This window comes from Zeus faber, assembly GCF_960531495.2.
Source record: "Zeus faber genome assembly, chromosome: 5".
In the NCBI taxonomy this organism is placed as follows: domain Eukaryota; kingdom Metazoa; phylum Chordata; class Actinopteri; order Zeiformes; family Zeidae; genus Zeus; species Zeus faber.
This window is the reverse complement of record NC_137192.1, coordinates 13,845,030-13,868,457: the sequence shown is the minus strand read 5'-3', so window position 1 is coordinate 13,868,457 and position 23,428 is coordinate 13,845,030. Positions and strand designations below refer to the sequence as shown.

The 23,428-nt window shown below is 42.5% G+C and overlaps 1 protein-coding gene across 1 annotated transcript; it reads left to right on the top strand.

Annotated features, from left to right (window-relative positions):
- Positions 1-12,160: 12,160 nt before the first annotated feature.
- Positions 12,161-23,135, top strand: ccndbp1 (cyclin D-type binding-protein 1). The gene is made up of 11 exons (XM_080001480.1): positions 12,161-12,283; positions 13,392-13,454; positions 13,592-13,671; positions 14,114-14,195; positions 14,435-14,531; positions 17,150-17,223; positions 17,599-17,675; positions 18,696-18,955; positions 19,680-19,740; positions 22,673-22,719; positions 22,862-23,135. The coding sequence occupies exons 1-11, from the start codon at positions 12,211-12,213 to the stop codon at positions 22,968-22,970; spliced, it is 1,023 nt and encodes a 340-aa protein (XP_079857606.1). The 5' UTR covers positions 12,161-12,210; the 3' UTR covers positions 22,971-23,135.
- Positions 23,136-23,428: the final 293 nt, after the last annotated feature.

The following is a 23,428-nucleotide window of genomic DNA, read 5'->3' as shown; positions in this document are numbered from 1 at the left end:
CATTGACCACTCTTACGTTATTTTGTTCTCAACGCAATCCACTATGTAATGAATAAAGATTTTCAACTGGAATATTTCATTCATCAAGATCCAGGATGTGTTTAAGTGTTCCCTTTATTTTTTGGAGCAGTGTACATTGCACCAGACCTTGAATGATAGTGGGAAACCGAGGGGCCACTTTTATGATTTGGCTTACCAGTTGGCTGACAGGTGTGGCATGTTTTGATGTATGCTGCCTCAGAATACGATTGTACATTTTACCAATACCCATGTGCTCCAACTCATCACGAGACACGCAAGACCAAATTTGGAGGGCACAACAATCTGACAAATAGGATCCCCGCCATGTGGCACCCACTTAACAGTACCTAATTTTGAATGAAGTATCCCTGTGCAAGATTTTTCACCTAATCTGCCGGAAGAACAAACTGAAACAGCTCTGTGGCAGTTCCGCCACTTCGCGCCATCCAAGTGGCGTTTTCAGGGCCCTCCGGCACAGACGACGGGGGGTTGTTAACACCAGTTTATTGGAGAGAGAAGGCTAGGCGGAATTAGCCAGTAGCAGATTAAACATGTCATGACGTGGGCTCTTCTGAGTGAGTGTGGATGGGGTTTTTAAACCTGCCGCTGTGGCTGCTCAAGCCATCCCATCCACCACATACCCCCCCAAAACCAAACTGAGGCCAGGAGGAATTCCTGGCCGAAGCCTACCCCCCCCACCAAGCAGAGAATAAAAATGGGAAAAAAAAAAAAAAAAAAAAAAAAAGGTTGCAACAGACTCTGACACAGGGTTGCTATACCTAAAACTACAGACTCTGACCCAGGGTTATTATACCTTATATCATAAAAACACCGGACTCTAAAACAGGTTTCCCCATACATATAAAACAAATGTCCAAAAGAAAATTAACAGGTCCCCTTCCAGAGAATCTGGGTTCCAGCAGCACAGTCGACTGGCCTCTTTCCACCAGGGCAACGACAGACTGCCCCCTCCTCCCTTCCGGATACGTGGGGCCTCGGGTTGCTGCGCTAGCTGCTGATGGTGTGGCCGGACTTGGCTGCTATGGGGGCTGCTTGGAGGGGTAGCCTGGCTGCTGGATGGTCCCGGTGATGGCTGCAGGGCGGAGAAGCTAGCCGCCAGCAGTTACCTGTGGTGGTTCCTGCGCTGCTACTCCCCCGGTCCTCTCCCGGACCCCCCCGGGTGCTGCTGCTGCCAGTTCGAGAGAGGGTTGGTCCGGCTGCTGGATGGTCCCGGCGATGCCTGCTGGGCAGAGAAGCTAGCTGCGAGTGGTTACCTGTGGTGGTTGCTGCGCCGCTTCTCCCCTGGTCCTCCGCTGGACCCCCTAGCTGCTGCCAGTCGGGAGACGGTGGGCACTGGGGCTGCCCATTGAACCACTGGTGGCTGCAGGGCATCTTTGGGGGGCCCTTCTGTGTCCCTTCCCCGTGCCGGAGCCCCGCATTGGGTGCCAGTGTGGCGATTTCGCCACCACACACCACCCAAGTGGCGTTTTCAGGGCCCTCCAGCACAGAGACACAGATGACGGGGAGTTAACACCAGTTTATTGTCGATATGAGGCTAGGTGGAATTAGCCAGGAGCAGATGGAACATGCCATGACAGGGCTCCTCTCGAGTGTGTGGAAGGGGTTTTTAAAACTGCTGCTCGTTAGCCCAACAAATGAGCGTCAGGTGTGGCTGCTCAAGCCATCCCATCCACAAGCTCCTTCAGTGTGGGGTCGGCTCTTTGCTCACTCACCAACTCACTATGCGAGACAGACAAGGGAGTGTTAGACAAGGACAATACAAACAATTCTATAGCACCATCCCCTGCTTCCCTATACTCCGAGGAATCTGCACCATGACTGGCCATATTCATGGCACGCGTCACAGCGCACACCTTGGACATTTCAGGATACTGTTTCTCATTTTCTCTCATTTTGAGAAGAGTGTCCGGAGTGATTTGACAGAAGGGTTGCAGCAAGAGTGAAGGGGAAGGTCCACAGGACGGTAGTGAGACCAGCTATGTTGTACGGTTTAGAGGCGGTGGCACTGACAAAAAGGCAGGTGGCTGAACTGGAGGTGGCAGAGTTGAGGAGGTTGAGGTTTTCATTGGGAGTGACAAGGATGGACAGGATTAAGAATGAATACATTAGAGGGACAGCTCAGGTTGGACAGTTTGGTGGAAAAGTGAGAGAGGCCAGATGGAGATGGTTTGGACACGTGTGTAGGAGAGATGAGTTACATTGGGAGAAGGATGCTGAGGATGGAGCTGCCAGGCAAGAGGAAAAGAGGAAGGCCAAAGAGAAGGTTTGGGGATGTGGTGAAGGAGGACATGCAGGCGGTTGGTGTAAGGGAGGAAGACGCGCAGAACAGAAGGTATTGGAGGCAGATGATCTGCTGTGGTGACCCCTAACGGGAGCAGCCCAAAGAAGATTAACATTCACAATACTTAACGTGTCAGTCGTTTACAAGGCTAAAGAGCCGTCATTGATTAGCAGTTTGATTGATCCAGTTAGAAAGATTTATTAGCTTTTGATATGTAGAAAAAAAAAGCCTAAAGGTTGGTAACTGTGTTGTTGATTCTCCTCTCTTTACACTCCTGCTCCTTTCTTTCTCTCCCTTTTCTGTCCCTGAGATTCTTCTACTTTCACTTGCAGTCTAACACTAATCATACAAAAAATAGAACAAAACATTGCAACCTTCTGTCTCTCCTTGAAGTGAGGGTGTGTGTAAATGCACATACAGCAGTCTAAATTATATACTTTTTTTTAATACTTTTATTAACTTAACTATAGGAACCCCAATTAGCATATTTTATTGGATCTTACAATTGGAAATCACTGTCAGACATACATAGATCCGTTACTTGAGTGATGCAGGAGTGCATATAACTGCAATGCCAATTCAAACTTTTTCCAAAACCAAATTATTTAAAGCACAGGATTGTGGAGTGACATTCCTGACTCAATGCATCCTAAAGCATGTCATTTTGCCATAACTGGGTAGATCTTAAAGGTTTCATGTTATGAGGGAAAAATACTCATCTGTGCTCGACTTCAGCTTGTTTATATGCCAGTATCTTCAGTCCAACTAATATTGTCGCCCATAATATAAAATATTTACTTTTTCAAGAGTTTTTCGAAGGTGCCAATGGATGCGGCGTTGCAGAGCTCTGCCAGGAGAGTTCCAAATAGTGGGGGCTGCCACACTGAAGGCTCTGTCCCCAAAAGTCTGCATGCTGGTACGTGGGGTGGTGAGAAAACCCGTCTCCGAGGACTGCAGATTCCAGGACGGAATCGAGGGCATGGAGAGATTTATAGGTGAGGAGGAAGATTTTCTATGAGATACGGGAGTTAACTGGGAGCCAGTGAAGAGGCAGATCCAGTGAAGAGGGTGGGGGTGATGTGCTGCCAGGGCTTGGTGCGGGGGAAAACCCTGAACGCTGATTTCTGGACATGCTGGAGCCTGTCCAGGGCTTATCTGTATACCAGACATGATTTCATTGTAATAATCCAGGAGGTGATGAAGGCATGGATAAGGATCTCTGCAACAAAGTCTAAGAGTGATGGCCTGAATCTGGAGATGTTTTTGAGGTGGTAGAATTTTGATTTAGGGATGGATTTGATGTGTGACTGGAATGGGGGGGGTTGGAGATCAGAATGACACCCAGGTTGCGGGCTTCTGGGGGTGGGCAGATATGACTGGACTGAACCGTATGTTCATTCCAACTAATATAGTAGCCCATCACATAAAATATATATCATATATGTAGACACCTAGATAGCTGCAGAATTTATGATTGAAACATGTTGCTTAAAATTTGAAAATATAAATTACACGCAACTGAGTAAGACTTGTTTTGGCGTACCCCACTTTGGTGGTCTGGGAATATAATAAATACATCTCAACACTGTTGTTCTGCCAGTTGTTAAAAGCGTAATCCAATGCATTTGCACCACATTTAAGGGCAGATTGTGGCCACTTAAAGCTGCAAGTTCCATATATAGTTTATTTGGAATGATGATGCTATATGAAGACGTTATTCTGGGAAACTAAATGGGTCTATTCTACAGAGAACACAGCTCCTTCAGCAATCGGACACTTGTTCTCCTGCGTGAATACACTGAAGTTTCTTAAGAGATCCTGAGACCGTAAATCCTTTCCCACACTGTTGACATTTGTAAGGCTGTTCTCCTGTGTGAATAACCTGATGTTCCTTGAGATTTACTGCTTGTCGGAATCCTTTCCCACACTGACATTTGTACGGTCTATCTACTGTATGAATACGCTGATGTTTCTTAAGTAATTCTGGTTGAGTGAATCCTTTCCCACACTTGACATTTATATGGCTTTTTTCCTGTGTGAATAAGCTGATGGTCCTTGAGGTTTCCTGCTCGTCGGAATCCTTTCCCACACTGACATTTGTATGGTCTATCTAATATGTGAACAAGCAGATGTTTCTTGAGATAATCTGATACCTTGAAACCTATTCCACACTGTTGACAGTGGAACGGTTTGTCTCTTGCATGACTAAGCTGATGTCTTTTGAGATTTCCTGATCGACTGAATTCTTTCCCACACTGTTGACATTTGTATGGCCTGTCTCCTGTGTGAATGTGCAGATGTTTCTTGAGATATCCTGATTTTCTGAATCCTCTCCCACATTGTTGACAGTGGTACGGTCCATCTCCTGTGTAGATAGGTTCATGGATACTGTCTTCATTTGAAGAAAATCCAAGAGTCTGGGCAAACTTGTATTTTACTCCTGGGAGAAGAGAGGAAGAAAAAGAAAAGTGTGGGGAAAAAAACATCAGAGAGGGTGCTAATAATGTAGGATGTTAAGTAAAAAACCTGTAAAGCACTGTAGGTTAAAAAAAATGTTTGAAGTACAAACAAGAAGTAAATCTTTTTCTATTAGATGCACCGATCCACTTTTTATACTGATTCCGTGTACCAGAGCTTTTATCTAGGTGCAGTAGAGAAAACAAACAAAAAAAAAACATTTCCCCCCAAAAATTTCTACTCCACATAGATCGTAAACCCTTAAATATTAAAACAACTCATTGAGATCGATTGAGAAAATTTCACATTTTAGTGCATTGTATCCAGGAAAGTTGGGAAATTGACATATTGCTGCAATGGGCCAAAGTAGTAAATCTGACATCTATAGCCCAGGTTATACCTTCGCATGGGCAGAGTGCGGCGCCGCTCAGATGGAACAAGGACTTTCAGCCATGGCAATCATGAAAGAGCTCATTGCACAATGAATACTAAATCTATATTATATTGGATTACTTTGGTTCTAAACCGGATGCAACCGCGTAAGCCAAAGGATGTCTGTAGTTTTTAAACCTTATCCGGTGATTCATTTCAATGTGGCGCTGCAGAAATAGAACTACAACTCCAAGTAGCTCTATGGCGGTGCATGTTATATACATTGGCATCATGACATCTTATTTTGAGGACCAACACAGCTGAATGGCTGCTTCAATCAGTGACGGTTTGCCCAACTGCAACTGACAGTTCCTATTCACACACGCTTTGAATTGTGCTTCACAGGTTAGTTATTTGCCCAAATTGTTGAATTCTCGACGAGGAAAACCATGGAATGGCAGTTGGATCGGCAACATCAATCCGATAAGTGAAAGACGTTAGTATCATCACCTGATACAGATATTGGATATGTGCCATCTCTAATTTCTAGGCATTAGCCTTCAAGAATTATTTATCCAAACCATTCTGCGCATGTCAATAAAGTTTAAAGCAGCAATATGTTACTTTTAGTATTTGGCACCCCTACACTTTGAGTGCAATGGCACTTTTACCCCACTATCGTAAAACAGTGTCTGAAAATAATTTATTTTACCGGACAAATTTGAACCTTATCGGTCACTTTTCAATAACAGTCTTATGTTAGAAACGCAAAAATAATGTAAACCTAGGTTACAGTGCCCCTTGCACGGACCACTTCAGCGAGCACTCAGTCCCCGGAACCTTGGAGAGAATCGGCTTGCAGGAATCGGCCCCCTGCAATTCATGTAGGTGATATGGTGTAGGTACCAGATGCGGCCTGGCAGAATGGCTCGCTTGTGCCAGAGTCAGAGGGTAAAACAAGCCCCATGGTGCTATGAAAGTGAGCGCTGGCATGTGCCGGCTGACGTGCAGGTGTCTGTTATGGCTTTTGCATGAGCATTAGTTTATAATTTATCTGTTTTATTTAAATAAATTTAACCAGGCAGAAATAAATAAATAAATAAATAAATAAATAAAACTCTGTTATTACCTGGGCTTAACATCAAGAGTGGGGTGGGTGGGAATGAAAGTGGTGTCAGTCTCCAGATAACAAGTCAATGTTCAACAAGTCAACTTGTTTATTTTAGGGTAAACAAGTTACATATGCATTTGTTGCTTTAATTAGTGTTTGTAGTGTTCATATAATTGTTTTATTTTTCTTAAAACGTAGCAATACTGAGGATATTCTAACATACAAACATTGATCCGGTCAACCATTGATGTGAAAATGACTGACCAGCCAATTGGTAGAAGGAAAAAAACACGTTACCTGACTGAGGTTCTCTGGTCTCCTTCCAATCTTCATCACTAACTTCAGTATTCATTTCCGAAGAGTGTGAAGAGAGAAGCTTCTCATCATAAGTTGGTTCTAAAACAGAAGATGGATCTGAGTGACCAGCTGCTACTGATATTTCAAAGTCCTGTCCACCAACTTCTGTTTTAGTCTGTTGAGTTGAGGTGGCTAGAGGCTCTGCCACTCTGTTCTCCTCAGTTTGGCTTTGATTGAGCTGGGACCACTGAGCACGCTCTTCATCACTTTCACTCTTCACACAGACTGGAGGGAATGGGAGCTTGGTGATACCAGCCTCCTGAATGCTCCGGTCCAGCTCTTCCTCTTTAATATGAGGAGGGTGTGGCCCCTGACCCAGACTGGGGTTCCACTCCTGCTGCTCAGGGGGAAGCTCCTCTTTACAGACAAAGGGCCGCTGGAGGTCTGGAGGCAAGACTGAAATACAAACACACAATCAGTAAAGACAGTAAAACTAGGATAGTGTGTCCAAGCTGAGGTGAGAGGGCTCTTTGATAGTCACACATTCAGTGCTACCAAAGCCTCAATAAACATCATGACAATTTGTTTGAAAACAGTTTTGTTATGTAGTGAAAACTCAAGTTAAGTTTTCCAGAGCTTAGTAAAGTAAATAGATGTAGAATAAGCAGTACAAAATTCAGCCAATTTGCATTTAATTCTTGTTTAGTGATGGATTATGTAAACACCTTTATTCCATAACCTAAAATGACAGTCTCTCTCTTTACAAACTGACTGACAAATTGGAAACTTTCAAAAGTGTTTGGGGTGTTGAGGAGGTGCTGTGCTCTGTCCACAATACTTTGTAGGAAGGTTCATCGTAGGCCAACTGAGAAGTGAATAAATTTCCACACTTATCCACGAAAAAGGAGGGCTGTAACGGGTGTGACTAATCACTAAAAGGTGTATAACTTCTGAACGGACTCCGGTAACGCCACAAACCTTTGTAGAAAGGTTGGACATGGGCCAAGGAAGAACTGATTAACTTTCCACTCAGATTCCTTGACTACCCTTGGCATCATACATCACTTGGCCAAAAGGGGATGTGACGGTGGCTGGGCTTTGCAACACTTTATGGATTGCTTATTTGGTGGAGGTCTGCACTCTAGTGAACCAATTTCTAGTTTGTATACAATATTAAGACGAGGATCCGGTTTAACTTGTCTAAAAATTTTCGTTTCCCTGTGTTGTTAGGATTTCTACTCTGTGAGGTGAGTACTGGAGGTAAGTTATGGTAAAGTCTCATTTAGGAGGATTTAGATGTATATTTAATACAACACAGACAATTAATCCTATTATAATTATAGAACCCAGAATCGCGATTGTGGCGCCGCCCCTTGCGGCCGCCTGCGCGAGCACCGCATGTTGATTACACACATCTGAGTATTTTTAGAGCTTATAGAGCTTATTGTGTGTAATCACCGGGTGTCATAACATTTCACTGCATATATGTACGACCGTATGTGTATGTATGCGACAAATAATCTCTTGAACTTGAACTTGTCCAGGAAGATTCCCCCATTATTAACCTATAATTTTCCCGTGGTAGCTGTGATCCCTTTCTCTAAAGAGATAAACTGTACAAAGGAGGAAGTCTGGGCTACAAAGGGAGCTGTCCTTATGGTGAACAGCTGTCTCAAACCTGGTGACGAAATCAACAGATCCCTGCGTACCTAGCCATCTCCAAACATGTTTATACTCATACTATTCATTACTGACCTGTGAATTTCCTGTGGTTTGTTTATTTTTGTTGTTTATTGGTTCCTTTATAATCAAGTTTCTGCTGTTGACATGACTTACTGAAAATAAAGGAACCTTAAAAGTCAAAAAGTCTCAGAGAGAGAGAGTCAGCCTTCCCTGCAGCATACCATGTCATTTGTTGTCCTGCTAGCCTCACGTCTGATATTTCTTGTCATTTCAGAATGTTGATCCTGCACCTGCGGGGTATTCCCAAATCCTTGTGTACGCTGTTATCAAGGTTTTGCAGACGTGCCAACCTTGGGAAAATATTTTGAGTGCCACACTAGTGTAACAGGGAGTCTCTGTGGCGTTTGAGTTACTGCAGCTGACGCCAGTTCAATGACGCCAGTTAGTCACACCATATCTGTCTCATGACATTGTATGCGAGCTACTATGGCTAACTCTATACAGTACACAAATTTATATCATTAGGCTTTATCCCTTGAAATGCATCATCTCGTAAAGTAACCGAACATGTTTACCAACTACAGACGCACCGATTGCAATGTTCTTGTCCGCTTCGATTTCAGATTTTTTTTCAGTCTGACCTGCCCATTCAGAATTTCATTCAATTGTAAGTTCAAAATAATTTTACATTGTCATCTAATCATTTTGAGTTTATATCGGAGAAATCACATTTTATTATAATTTGGTCTCATTGGAAATATCTGCTCTATGTCAATGACAAATACATCATGTGATTTGATTACGTGATTGGACAGCTGCACATAGGGACTTCTGCAGCAATTTTCAGTTACCAAAGTAAGGACACTGCAGATTGACACTATTATTGTCCATTTTTCCCTATGTAAGAAAAATAGAACATGAAACAGTCCCTGACCTCCAACAAAATAAAATACAACATGGAACCGTCACTGAGTTCCAATAAAACAGAATATGGGACTGTCACTAAGTTTCAGTACAATGTAATCTGTAACGCTCACAGAGTTTAAGTACGACACAACATATAATTGACATGGAAATGTCCAGTTCAAACATCAAAGTCTTTCACTTTTAAGTGTAAATATACCTTCTATTATACGAATATGGTACTTGCCATTCCAAAATAAATGACAATCATTGCAAAAAATAATAATTATTATTATTATTATTAATAATAATAATAATAATAATAAATAGCCAACTTTCCTCACTCTCGTTCACTTGAAGTCCTCCTTTGCTCACCGTGCATTTAACCAACGACCTGTTTTACTGAGTGACTCGCCAAGAACAGAGTCTCAAAACAATAAAAAAAACAACCAAAAAGAGTCAAACTTTGTCATGAGTGGAGCTCGTGCACTAGGGAACCAGAGCAGACGCGCCGCTAAAGTGACAGTGATAGATACAGTTTGCACAACTTAGAATATTGTCAGGTGATAGAATATTTATGTAATCTTTGCTTACCTAAAAGTAAGTCCAAACAGCTGACAGTTTTTGTTTCACTCTCTTTTTGAGCGTCAACTGCGTAATTACGTTACATTGTATCAGGTTTGCATATCGGAGCATTTTTACAAGCACATGAGGGTGTGTAAATTTGACCGGCACAGAATTGGATTTATCGGACACTGATCGGCCCGGACACCAGTCATGCCTGAACAAGCTGAAAACCAGCCAATCGATCGGTGCATCTCATGTTTTATATGCTAACATTACGGCCACATATTTGTAATTGATTATTAATCCCCCACTTCCCATTTTACCTCACAATGCAGCGCTACGCCTCGGTGGATAATAAAGTACCGCTGCGCTGTGTATCAGTGGATGTTGAGTGAGTGAGAGGAGAGGGAGGGGTTACGGAACCACGGGTCATTGTGGTTCAATCTGAGGGATGAAGTTTAAATACTGAATAAATGTACGGTCTTATTTTGTATTGATTGTTTTCTGTAATTCAATTATTATTTTCAGTGATATTTCATACCTGCGTATCTTGACCAAGAATTGCGTGGTTGGTACACAAAATGCGTGCAGGTTGGCAGGTCTGGTTTTGAGAATACCCCTACAATATCATTTTAACTGCACACAAAAGCACATTGGACAGCCTGCAGATCAGTCAAACATACAGCAGCAAAACACGTGAATTAGTTTAGGTCGGAAGGAAGTTGGATCCCCAAAGCAACACTTTGGATAGAGAAGGACACATTTAGAATTACTAATGATGTATTATTTTACACATTCTTGTAAAGAAGCGGTGACCAAAATGGCGGCAGACATTGAGGGGAAAAAAGCATAGTCCCTCTTGCACACACTCACAACGGAAACGATTTTATCTGTACGCTCAATCGCCAAAGAGTTGTCGCCTGTGGCCGTGTCCTGTTCAACTCATTGTCTAATATTCGCGGAGCTGCATTCATTAAATTAGAGGTTGTTGGCAAAGGTTAATCTTTAAGTGACATGTTTATGTTTATGTTTTATAAAATACACCATGTTAATATATGCAACATTTCCCACAACTCCTGTTTATCTCTTTCTCTCCCTTCTGTAGGTTTCCCAAAAGGTTCTTCCATTTTCTCTTGCAGTCTTCAACTAATCACCGGTGTCAGACATTTCACTGCATATATGTATGACCGTATGTATATGTATGTGACAAATCTCTTGAACTTGAAAAAAAAACAAAAACCCAATTACAAAACATTGCAACCTCCTGTCTTTCACTCTGACGATGTATTCGAGTGTGTATATGCACATACAGTATTCAACAGAAAATATATACATAATGTAGATATGTATTATATGTGTACGTTTACATTTTATACCTTGCAGATTAACGTATCACCATGCGTTCTGACCCTGTGATTTGTACTACATGACGTCATACTGTGCATGGAAGATGTTTTTAATCTAACTATATGGAAGTACAGGGACAGTCTCCACTTGAACTTCAATTATATATATATATATATATAAAGCAGCTCCCGCAACAATAAGCTTCTCCTACAATTAGGAAAGAAAAGTTAGCGGACGTAGCAGTGGAAACACATTACCGCTGTTTTGCGTCGCAGCTAAATTATCATAGAGTTGACATTTGTTCAACTTTCTCCCGTCTCCCAAGTCTCCGAGGTCGCGTCGCATTCCCGTCGCCATCTCCCATTGGAAATGAACGACTTCAGGCCGCTTTGACGCTGCGCGTCGCTTCTGGTGTGAGCGTACAGTTATCGATGTACCCTCCAAATCGCAGCATAGATAGCTGGACAGGCTGATGATAGGTGAATAGATATTTCCGAATGAAGTGCAGTTATAGTCCCTTCATACAGACCTACTCTGTGCCCTGATTTTTATTGTATTTTTGGCATTTGTTGAATTGAATACAGTTGTCTATTGATTCACTTTTCGGGACCATGCCACTGAGTTTGAAAATTTTTTTAATTGCAGCGTCATCACGTGTGTTTTTCAAGAAATACATTGACTTTTCCAACGAGATTACTGCTTTTGTTGTGTAAATGTAATTGCAAGTTTTTTTAATTTCGCCACAAGAAGGCAGCAACATATTCAGGTCATTTTCTTTTCAAAACATTTATCAATATATCGAATTATGAAATACAGCATCATTAATATAATAACTATAGTAATGATAATAAATGCATACATAATATGTAAATATAACAATAATAATTGTTGTATATAATAATATATAATCATATATTATAATTATATGTATATTAATAATTATATAATACATTATTATTTTTATTGATAAATGAATAAATAAATAGATGAATTATTACATTGAACGGATATAAAACCAGCGCCCACGTGTATGTCACATATACTTCTTTCCGGCCACACCGGTCCCACCTCATTACTCGTCCCCCTGTCGACACGCTCCGTGACGCGGTGGTTCCACCACACGCAGGCTTTACCCGTGTTTTCTTCCACGATGAGTGCAGATCTCTGTGTTCCTCTGAGAAACCTGCTTAACTCCATCCAGTGTGTCCGGGACCGTGTCAGAGGTTGGAGAATAACCTGATCTTTCATGATAATTTAATTGAAAAATAAAAAAAACAACTGGATCCCAAGTTTGTAGCCCGAGGAGTTTCGACGCTAATGCTGGAAGTTTAGCTAATACGCTTTCGCTTTGCGAAATATTTCAATATTAGCTGATAGGGGTGATCATTTTCCGAGGATTTGGTTTTTCAAGCCGTTTTATCCATCAAACTGTGTTGTCAAAATTCAGGAATCCGTCTTCCATAGACCGCGGTGGTAATGTTTACAAGCTAGCTCTAGTTTGTCAGTGTCATGGCAGTCGCTCAGGTCCTGCACGTAGCAAATAACAGGCTGTTGCTGCCAGTGACGAGATGTCTTATTTTATTTATTAGCACCAAGAAAGTGATAAAACAAAAGTGTATTAAAAAAAACACAACAGGAGTGATGCAGGAGAGGTAAGAAACCATAAAGGGCTTATAGTTAAACTTCCCCTCTAGGATTTACAATTTTCCTAATACTATGGATATTTGTCTCCTTAACATAATGAGAAAAAAATAATGGTAAATAATAATAAATACAACAATAGTAAACACACAAACACATACTGGGTACATTAACTATGACCCAGGTGTTTCTTTTATATTAGACTGAAATACTTATCGCAATGTCTTAATGGGTGTCTATCTAATAAACCAGCCAGGAACTAATAATAACAACAAATAATAATCTTTATTTGTATAGCACCTTTCATACAAAATCAGTAATTAACTATTTGAAATGAATGAATAGTACATTTGAGGAGAAAAGTAACAAACAAAAATAAAAAAAACAATGGTAAGAACAGTCATACTAGTTAAATGCCAAAGTAAACATGTATGTTTTCAGTTGCTTTTTAAGATGTCCACAGAGCCTGCTTCTAGGAGATTTTGTGGGGTAGTGTTCCACAACTTTTGGGCCATAGCGAGTAAATGCATCTTTTGGAGTACTGTGGGGACATTTAAAATACCGGCAGCAAGGACCTAAGGGCTAGTTTTGGGACAATGAGTCGAAAATACACAATTGTTTTCAGTGAATAAACCTCAACTTACTGTGGTATTAGATTGCATTATTTTGACCCTTTAATTACAATCACAGATGGAGAGTCTAACGAGTCAGACAGCGACGATTTCGACCTCTCCAACTTCTGGGACACGATGAGTTTAGTAAATGTTTCAGTGATATGCAAAATACAGTATTTATATCTCATAATATGCACAATTGATTGAACCACGGCGTGTTAACCAAACCTCTATATGTGGGAACCTGTGCTCCACTCCTCATCTCTCCTCTTTCAGACCAGGCAGTGAAGGCCGTTTCCCAGGAAGCCACCAAACTCAGCCTGGCCTTTTCCAAGCCTCCGTTGCCCACACAGCAGGTCAGATTGTGAATATTTTTTAATATTCAAGCTGGAATTTGTACTTATGGGCACAGTGTCAAAAGTTCCTGTAATGTGGAATTTGTTGTTGGAATAATTGTACAATAAACACTTTGTTAATCCCTGAAAAGAGGATTGGTATTCATGGCTGTAGTATCAGTAGTAGTAGTAGTTGTAAAGTTAGCAGTCAGTAACAGTAACTGTAGTAGTTGTATTGGAAGTAGCAGTCTTGTACAAACGTTTACATCCCCAAAAGAAGAACTTGTAAGGTACTGTGATGGGTCTTCCATGTGAATGCTACAATATCTCTACTAAAGAACCATATGTGTGAAGAAATTTGGTCATTCATTCGACTTTAAAATCGTTGTGAGAACTTGATTCACTCAACATTGTTTATTTCTTTCACCCCTCCCCTATAAATATATATCTCTTTCTATCCCAGGATGGAGAAAATTTAGCCGAGTCCATCCAGAAGAGTATTTTAAGCCTGTCCACGGTGTATTACTGGCTTCCCAAAAGTCAAGGTCAGATTTAACACCATCAACACCGTCTGTAATCTACCTTGGATAACCCCCCTCCAGCTCTAATCACATTCACAGCAGTTCCCAATGTTTTCAAAATTAAAGTCTGCTTGCAGCAAGAGGATTTTTCCGATTAATGCCTTTCAATTCCTGCTGTCATCAACAAGTTTGTTTCTGGGAAAAAAACTGGATGATATATCAGCACAATGAGCCATCTGGTATTTTGCATTTTTGTCTTTCAGGGGTCAGTCTGAGGCGTCAGGTCCGAGACGCCACCGTGGAGGTTCTGGAGGGAGTCACGCAGCTTGTGGAGGTCATTCTGACTTCACCGCTACAGAGGTAAACTCTTAATTTTAAAGACATAAATCAGCCGATGAATCCAATACACAGTCTCCTCATCGACGTGACATACTGACATAGCCTCCCGAGAACCAGAACTTGCACCTACAGCGCAAGGTCTTGGGTCGGACCTCGGCAGTTCCTCTCAGCATGTCCAGCTGTGTGATGGACCAATCGGAAGCTGTCGTTGTTAAAGGATTTGAGAACAACAATAGCGGCTCTCAAAGACAATTGTGCCAATGCAGCCCTATCATCAGGTTTAGCTGTAATAGACATAAGAGCAATAAAAGATCAACAAGAGTGTGTGTGGTTGTACTTGATCAGAGGAAAATATGTTTCCACTATTTCTTCCGACTGGATTCCTGTTGGTGACGAAGATGTTCGACAAACAAGAATCCTATGTTCGGCTGATGTACCGCTATGCGGCTATATACTGTAGATAGGGGTGTGTGTGTACACCGATCAGCCACAACATTTAAACCACTGACAGGTGAAGTGAATAACATGTCTCATTTCGTTCCAGTGGCACCTGTCAAGTGGGTGGATATATTAGGCAGCAAGTGAACAGTCAGTTCCTGAAGTTGATGCGTTGGAAGCAGGAAAAATGGTCAAGCGTAAGGATCTGAGCCACTTTGACGAGGGCCAGATTGTGAGGCTAGACCACTGGGTCAGAGCATCTCCAAAACGGCAGGTCTTGTTGGGTGTTCTCGGTATCCATTGGTTAGTACCTACCAAAAGTGGTACAAGGAAAGACAGGCTGTGAACCGGCAACAGGGTCATGGATGCCCATGGCTCATTGATGCTTGTGGAGAGCGAAGTCTAGTCTCTCTGGTCCAGTCCCACAGAAGAGCTACTGTAGCACAAACTGGTGAAAAAGTTAATGCTGCTATGATGAGAAAGGTGTCAGAACACACAGGGCATCGCAGCTTGCTGCGTCTGGGGCTTTGTAGCCACAGACTGGTCAGAGTGTCCATACTAACCCTTGTCTATCTCAGAAAGCGCTTGCAATGGCCACGTGTGCGTCAGAACGGGACCATGGAAGAAGGTGGCCTGGTCTGATCAATCATGTTTTCTTCTACATCATGTGAATGACCGGGGTTTTGACGGGGGGGGGGGGGGGGTACACAATATTAGTGGTGATTTTTTTTAAAGATGATGTGGCTGATCGGTGTGGGTATGTACGCGCATACACACACACAGTGTAATGGGCAGACAGGCAGAGGAAAAGTGGCTGACAGGCAACATTTCCACAAGCTTTTATTTGGTGAGTAGCAAACAGAACTGGGGATACCAAACAAAACCTGACCCCCCCCCCCCAGACCTAACTTAAAATTAACTGGGCTGGGTTGCTACTTAACTCACCAGTCGACATACCCCAGACTCCTGAGGTGTTCAAGTCCCCTGTCCTCCCAGAGCAGCCATTTTATCCTCCTGAGCCGCCCTCAATGAGCCTCATTGATTGCAGGTGTGGGACACCTGCCCAGCGCTGCCTGCAATGAGGCAAATGGGCAGCAGGTAGAGCCATACGCTCAGTGTGTGTGTGTGTGCGTGTGTGTTCTCAAGTTAAAGAGGTTATTTGTCACATACATATACATACGGTCATACATATATGCAGTGAAATGTCATGACACCGGGTGATTACGCACAATAAGTTCTAAAAATACACGTAATCGACACGAGGTGCTCGCGCAGGCGGCCGCGATGGGCAGCGAATCCCGATTCTGGGTTCTGTAATTATATAATAGAATTAATTGTCTGTGTTGTATTAAATATACATTTAAATCCTCCTTAATAAAACTTACCTCAACTTACCTCCAGTACTTACCTCACAGAGTAGAAGTCCTGGCATGTCACAAAGCTTCAGATGCCTGTGTGTGTGTGCGTGTGTGCGTGTGTGCGTGCGTGCGTGCGTGCGTGCGTGCGTGCGTGTTCAAGTTCAAGAGGTTATTTGTCACATATACATACGGTCATACATATATGCAGTGAAATGTCATGAAACCCGGTGATTACGCACAATAAGCTCTAAAAATACTTAAATGTGTGTAATCGACACGAGGTGCTCGCGCAGGCGGCCGCAAGGGGCGGCCCCACAATCGTGATTCTGGGTTCTATAATTATATAATAGAATTAATTGTCTGTGTTGTATTAAATATACATTTAAATCCTCCTTAATAAAACTTACCTCAACTTACCTCCAGTACTTACCTCACAGAGTAGAAGTCCTGGCATGTCACAAAGCTTCAGATGGCTCAGATTGTGTGTGTGTGTTTGTGTGTGTGTGTGTGTGTGTGTGTGTGTGTGTGTGTGTGTGTGTGTGTGTGTGTGTGTGTGTGTGTGTGTGTGTGTGTGTGTGTGTGTGTGCGCGCGCGCGCCCCGTCATGTGTTTGGTTAATCTGATTTGCTGTGTGTTACCCCCTCCACCATGTGTGTGTTAATCTGATTTGTGTGTGTTACCTCCTCCACCGTGTGTGTGCGCCATCACGTGTTTGGTTAATCTGATTGGCTGAAGGTGTGTCAAGGCATGGATTCAGATCAAAGGCCAGTCTTTCTTGTGATTGAGATCTCTCTCTCTCTCTCCCTCCATTTCCCTCCCTTCCCCATTCCTCCTCCTCCTCCAGTCTTTCCCAACAGCAATTGTCCTCCACAGGAGGCGTGTGGTCGGCTTGTGACCAGTTTGCCCACCTGCCGCAAGGTCAGTCTCCTCCGCTGTTTTTAACCGTCCACTCACACCAGAAGCCATTGCTGTCGATTGTGGGCGTTCCTAGTTCAACTCATCGCTAAGTAGTTGCCATAGCAGCGTATGAACAGATTAATGTGCACATAGCTGCATTCATTTATTTAGAGGTTGTTGTTAAAATGTTTTAATGAAAATACATGCCAGCGCCCTTGTGGCTCCCACTGTGTGTGTGTGTGTGTGTGTGTGTGTGTGTGTGTGTGTGTGTGTGTGTGTGTGTGTGTGTGTGTGTGTGTGTGTGTGTGTGTGTGTGTGTGTGTGTGTGTGTGTGTGTGTGTGCGCGTATTTAGAATTCTATTATTTTAATAACACTTGTTTTGTGTGTGTGTCCAGATAACAAGGCAGCGGTGCTGGTCGCTCTGTCCTCTCACATTGGCGTTGTAAAAGATGCTCTTGAAGAGATTGAGCAGGTACACACACATTTTGATGATCTGTTTCTGAACAATATTATTTAATCCATTCACTCATTCATCGGTGGATGGTGAAATGAATTTAAATGTTGGCTGTAAATGAAAACAGTTCATGTTTATTCATTTTGTTTAAAAAAAAATTCTCTTTCCGTTATCCCACATTGTGTTATCCTGCCTGGTTAAACACAATATTCCATTTATTATTTTTATTCTGTCATTTCATAACTAACTCAAAAGTGTAAAACTACTTGCTCTTAAATGTACTTAAAGCTCTAACATGAACAGTACTTGTCATATCCAGTGTTCTCATGCAACAGATCCAGGATACAATTGAAAGTAAAATACTAGAGACAGTCTCAGAGGCATTTACAAGGATGAAGCTGATGAATCATTGATGAGCAGTTTGATTTATCCAGCCAGACAGATTTATTAGCTTTTGATATGTAGAAATATAAATCATAATTTAGGCAGGGCAAGTTTATTTTTATAGCACATTTCAACAAGTAAATTCAAAGTGCTTTACATAAAATATCAAACGCATTAAGACCCAAATGCATGAAGTGAAAAAATTGAAATACATAAAAGTTACAGTGTAGGCTACACAAGAAATGCAAGAAATGAATCAAATAAACTTTGTTTTACTCTTTTTAACAATTATTTAGTCTATTCCCTGAATAGCGTAAATTCCCCGAATAGCGTTTAACTTTGTCAAGGCGATATCCTAGCCCTGGAAAACCAGTCTGAAGGTCCTTTAAAAAAAAAAAAAAAAAGACACACAAAAGGTGTTGCAGTAACACAATGTTATGTGTAGTGTATCTTGTAACACAATGTTATTATTGTAGACTGTTGTAGTGAAATGTAAAGGATTAAAAGTTGTACTGAATATACTTAGTATAAGTACACATACTTGGAAAAATGTACTTAATTCCCCCTACACACACACACACACACACACACACACACACACACACACACACACACACACACACACACACACACACACACACACACACCCCTCAGGCGCTGTCTGAGGCCCACGACCCATTCAGCGACGTCCTGGAAGACGAGCTGGAGGGGGCGGAGCCTCGGGGGAACCAGGACACCTACTGGTCGGAGCGGGACCGCAGCTTGGTGGCTCCCTGCCGGGGCCTGATCAAGGCGTCCGCCGCGTGCCTCAGGAAGCTGGCAGCAGCCGTCAGGACCCACGGGGACGTGGGAACGGCTCAGAAGCGAGCGCAACTCGACGACCTGGACGACCTGAGCAAGGAGATCAGCCCTGGGTGGGACACACACTCACACACACACACACACACACACACACACACACACACACACACTCACACTCACACAGACACACACATACAGATACACAGACACAACACATATACATGTACAGACATACACACAAACACACTGAAAGGCACGCATGTATACAGATACACACACATATACAGATACACAGACATGTACGCACACACATACTGTATATACACACACATTCAAAGACATACACATACACACACACAGATACACACAAACTATCTACACGCACAACATATTTATTACATTTTTATTTATTTATTTATTTATTTATTTATTTATAAACCCTTGTCAGTCCCACAACGGGGAAATTTGCAATTTCTCTGCATTTACCCATCCTAGTATCTTACATATCTAAGAGCAGTGGGCTTCCATGTACACAATATTTACGACTTCATAAACACACCTTCATTTACCACATCACATAAACTCACTCATGCACGAGTACACACACCCAAGCATGTTTGGAAGCACAAGTATTTGACATTTGGATGACTACTGTTCTGCCAAGTTGTAAACGTTCCACTACAATTATAATATTGGAATTTATTGATCTCCATCATTCACCATTTCATTTTTTCTTCTCTCACATACAATGGTTAATACATTGCAGTAGCTTAAGTTTTCAAAGCACAAATTAATATGTGATGGGTTTTTATATATATACTTTCCCCCCCCCTTCAGTGTTGATGACCTCGCCCTCTGTCTTTATCCACCAATGGAGTATGGCGGAGTGGAGAGCAATGTAAGAGTGACACACACACACCCATACTCAAACGCTTTAGTCCATAAAGGCCTACAAAGTTAGCCTGGCATCACCAGGCTAATTCCCAAATTTGTATTAGTCTGGAATTTTTCCGTTCATTTTCGATTTCCAAGGGCCGTTACCAACGGGCGCAAACCAAAATGTCAAATGTCAAACGCATCTTTCTTATCAGCAAAAGCTTTTTAGAGAAAATATACCATCGTTCATTTTATGCTGTAGCTATAGCTGATTTAACAGACTGTTCCACGACAGCCATCTTGGTAAGGTGCGGCAACGGCGCTCCTCTATCGCATCAAACCCGCCCCATATTAGATAAACGGTTGTGATTGTCCCGACCCTGGCAAGGTCGGGTGGAAATCAGTTTGAATGGTAAGGTGGCCAGACATACTCTGCAGAAGAAATGAAACACGAGCTGCAGATTTGTCTGGTTTCCAGACTACTAGAAAGCAGTACAGTTAATAACAAACAATCATCTTTAGAAATGTTTGCAGTAGCTGCTGCCAGGTGTAGCCCTCACGCAAGAACAGTAATAGAATCTATTCGGCAGATATTATCTCTTTTTAAACACACAATAAAGTTATATTTACAATTCATACTAAGTATCTGAAGTGCTCTGGTTTTTTATTCATATTAAAACACGTTTTTCCGTGTGAACATGTTTTAAATGCTCTGTCTGAGCCAATATTAGGACTTTCAGCAACAGAAAGTGGCGGCGGTTCAAAACAATGAAAAGCTGCTCGAGGATTAATTTTTAAACAATATTATTTTGATTATTTATTTAGTCTCAGTCATCACACCCTCACTAATGCAGATGGTGGATTATGGAATGTTTGTATTTAGATGCCCTCCACTTGAGGTGATGATGGCTTTGTTTTGTGTCCCACCCTCCTTCAATCCACACATTTGTTCAGATGTTGGGCTCATATTTAAGTTTTTAGTGAACTCTGAAAATGCTGCACTTCTAAAAGGAATACATTCTGTGACATGTCCGTTATCTGGGCTGATTATGAAACATTTGGGGAGTTAAAATGATGGGAACCAACATTTTAACAAGGCCTGGTTTGAAAAATAATAAAACTGCCCTTTAAACTTGCCACAATAACTGTTTACAATAGCATTTCAAAATAATTAATTCTTGCCCTTTCCACACTGTTGTATACTATATATATATATATATATATATATATATACACACACACACAGACACACAAATATAACCTTGTTGACAAAAAGTGCAAATCTCACAACAAAAAAAGAGTTCATATCATTAGTGAGGGTGAGATTCTACGTTTTGTGAAAAAATAAAAACAAAATTGTATAGCAAACGAATAATTATTGGAATAAAAAATGATTTGCTGTGCGGACCCCCTGCAATTCTTTAATAGACGCCTAGGTGGCCGTGGACACTTGTCTGAGGACCTCTGCTATTGTGAAGGTGGGGAGAAAAAGGACATGCAACTGTGGGACAGTGTCACAAGGTTTTCCCACGCTGTCTAATCCTGAAGGGCGTGTGCGTCCATCTCTCCTTCCCACGGAGTGGGAGGGAGAGATAACAGTGTCAGATTGGCAAAGATAAAGACAATATCTGTTCAGGCAGAGTTTCATCTGGGTGTGGAGGATTTTTTCAACCCATTATGTGGTTACCAACATGCCCCATCGCCACTGAGAACACCAATGGTATCTCCCTGTCAGACTGCCAAGAGCTGTGTGGTAATTCTGAACAAATTGCTCTCCTGTTCTGCCCACATCGCTGCTACAGCTCGCTCCTGCAGGTTTTCCCACTACCGCTACAATACCTCAAGAGGGACGCGAAACAAGTTCTGGTTCAGGCGCTCGTCATCTCCCGTCTAAATACTGCAACACTCTTCGACGGGACTACCTGCCTGCCCCATCAGACCACAGCATCCAGAATGCAGCAGCCCGTCCAGTGTTCAACCAACCAGAATCGCCTCATGTCACGCCGCTCCTTCCGTCACTTCACTGGCCTTCCATCTCTGCCCTTCTACGAGGCCGTCCACCCAACTGCTCCTCCATATCTCCAATCCCTGGTTCCAGACTGCGCTCCTCCTCCAACCTTGCGGGCCGCCTCGCTCCCCCACTGCTACGTGGTCTCAAGACGGGTCGTTCATCCCAGTTGCGATTCTTCTCATCTCTGGCACCCCAATGGTGGAAGGCGCTCCCCCTAGTGGCAGAACAGATGAATCGCGCGCCATCGTCCGCCGCAGACTAAAAACCCATATCTTCACAACCTGTCGACCCCATGAGCATCTCTTTTCCGTTTACTGTCTAACGTACTTTCCAAGAAAAAAAAACTCCACGTGTGCTACTTCTTTATAGAGAATGTTTATCTGGCTATGGCTGTTGGTTTGATTTGGTGACAAAATATACTTATCGCCAGTGGCTTTCTGAAGAAGGCGTCTGTCTGAAGAAGGTTCTAATTGAAAACTGAGAAGTTTCAGAAGTCTCAATAGGTATTCTCCCAAGAGCCCTCAATGGAACGTTCTTTATAGAACTTGGAAGGAGTTTGTTCTAGAACCTTTAATGGAGGGTTTCCTCGAGCACCCTTGACGTATGGGTTCTTCTTTGTTCTCCTTTTTGTAGTAGGGTTTCCCCTTTTATGGTTCAGAACCCTAGAAACGGGGTTTGTCAGGAAGGTGACCAAGGTTCTATGGAGCAATTGTCTTGTCTTTCACAAACTGATCAAAGAACCTCATATGAAAAAAAAAAAAAAAAAAGGTTCACGGGTGCAAAAGGTTCCAGCTGACACCCTTTTCTCTTCAAAAACCTCCAAAACCATCTACTTCCAAAATAGTTCTGCAAGTGAAAGGGTTCTGCATGGAACCGTGACAGGTTGCAGGAACCTTCAGGGAACCTCTTCTTCTTGGGTCATATTTCTTCTCTTTCTTCTCAGACGTTCAAACTGGCCACTCTGCTGAAAAAGATCCTGGGGGTCATCAGGTGAGTGACCAGACAGAGAGATCTGGCTTCTTTCTTTCTTTCTTTCCTTCTTTCTTTCTTTGTCTTACTTCCATCGGTATTTCTTTCTTTCTGTCTTCCTTCCTCCCCTCCCCACCCACTCCTCTACCCCTCTCTCCGGCAGGTCCAGTCATGTTTGTGGCGAGTCGGAGCTGACCTGGGTTCAGTTTCTAGAAGGAGCCGTGGACCACAACCTTCACAAAGCCAAAGACCTCATTCAGCTGGAGGCCTGAGTGTGTGTGTGTGTGTGTGTGTGTGTGTGTGTGTGTGAGAGTGTGTGTGTGTGAGTGTGTGTGAGTGTGTGTGAGTGTGTGTGAGTGTGTGTGTGTGTGTGTGTGTGTGTGTGTGTGTGTGTGTGTGTGTTGAAGGAAGCGTTATCAACCTGTAAATAAAGACTGGTGTCCTCAGCTTTGACATGTATCAACTTGTTCCTACTTTGCATGTGTAGATGTACAGTTACAGAAGCTTCAAACCAGTTATTCGTCACCTTTTCCACATCAAGTTAGGTCAGTTTGGTCTTTATTATGCCATGGTCCCTGGATCAGATACAATTCTGTCTCTGGGATCCAGATACCAGTGAAACTAGGATCCAAACAGTCATTACTGGGTATTTTTAATGGCTCTAACATAGGGGTGGTCAACCTTTTTGGCTCGTGGGCCACATTTAGTTTTTAAAACTGACCGGCGGGCG

Coding starts and splice junctions, on each gene's coding strand:
- ccndbp1 (XM_080001480.1), top strand. CDS start 12,211: ATGAGTGCAGATCTCTGTGTTCCTCTGAGAAACCTGCTTAACTCCATC. Junction 12,284..13,391: donor TGTCCGGGACCGTGTCAGAG/GTTGGAGAATAA, acceptor TTACAATCACAG/ATGGAGAGTCTAACGAGTCA. Junction 14,532..17,149: donor CTGACTTCACCGCTACAGAG/GTAAACTCTTAA, acceptor CTCCTCCTCCAG/TCTTTCCCAACAGCAATTGT.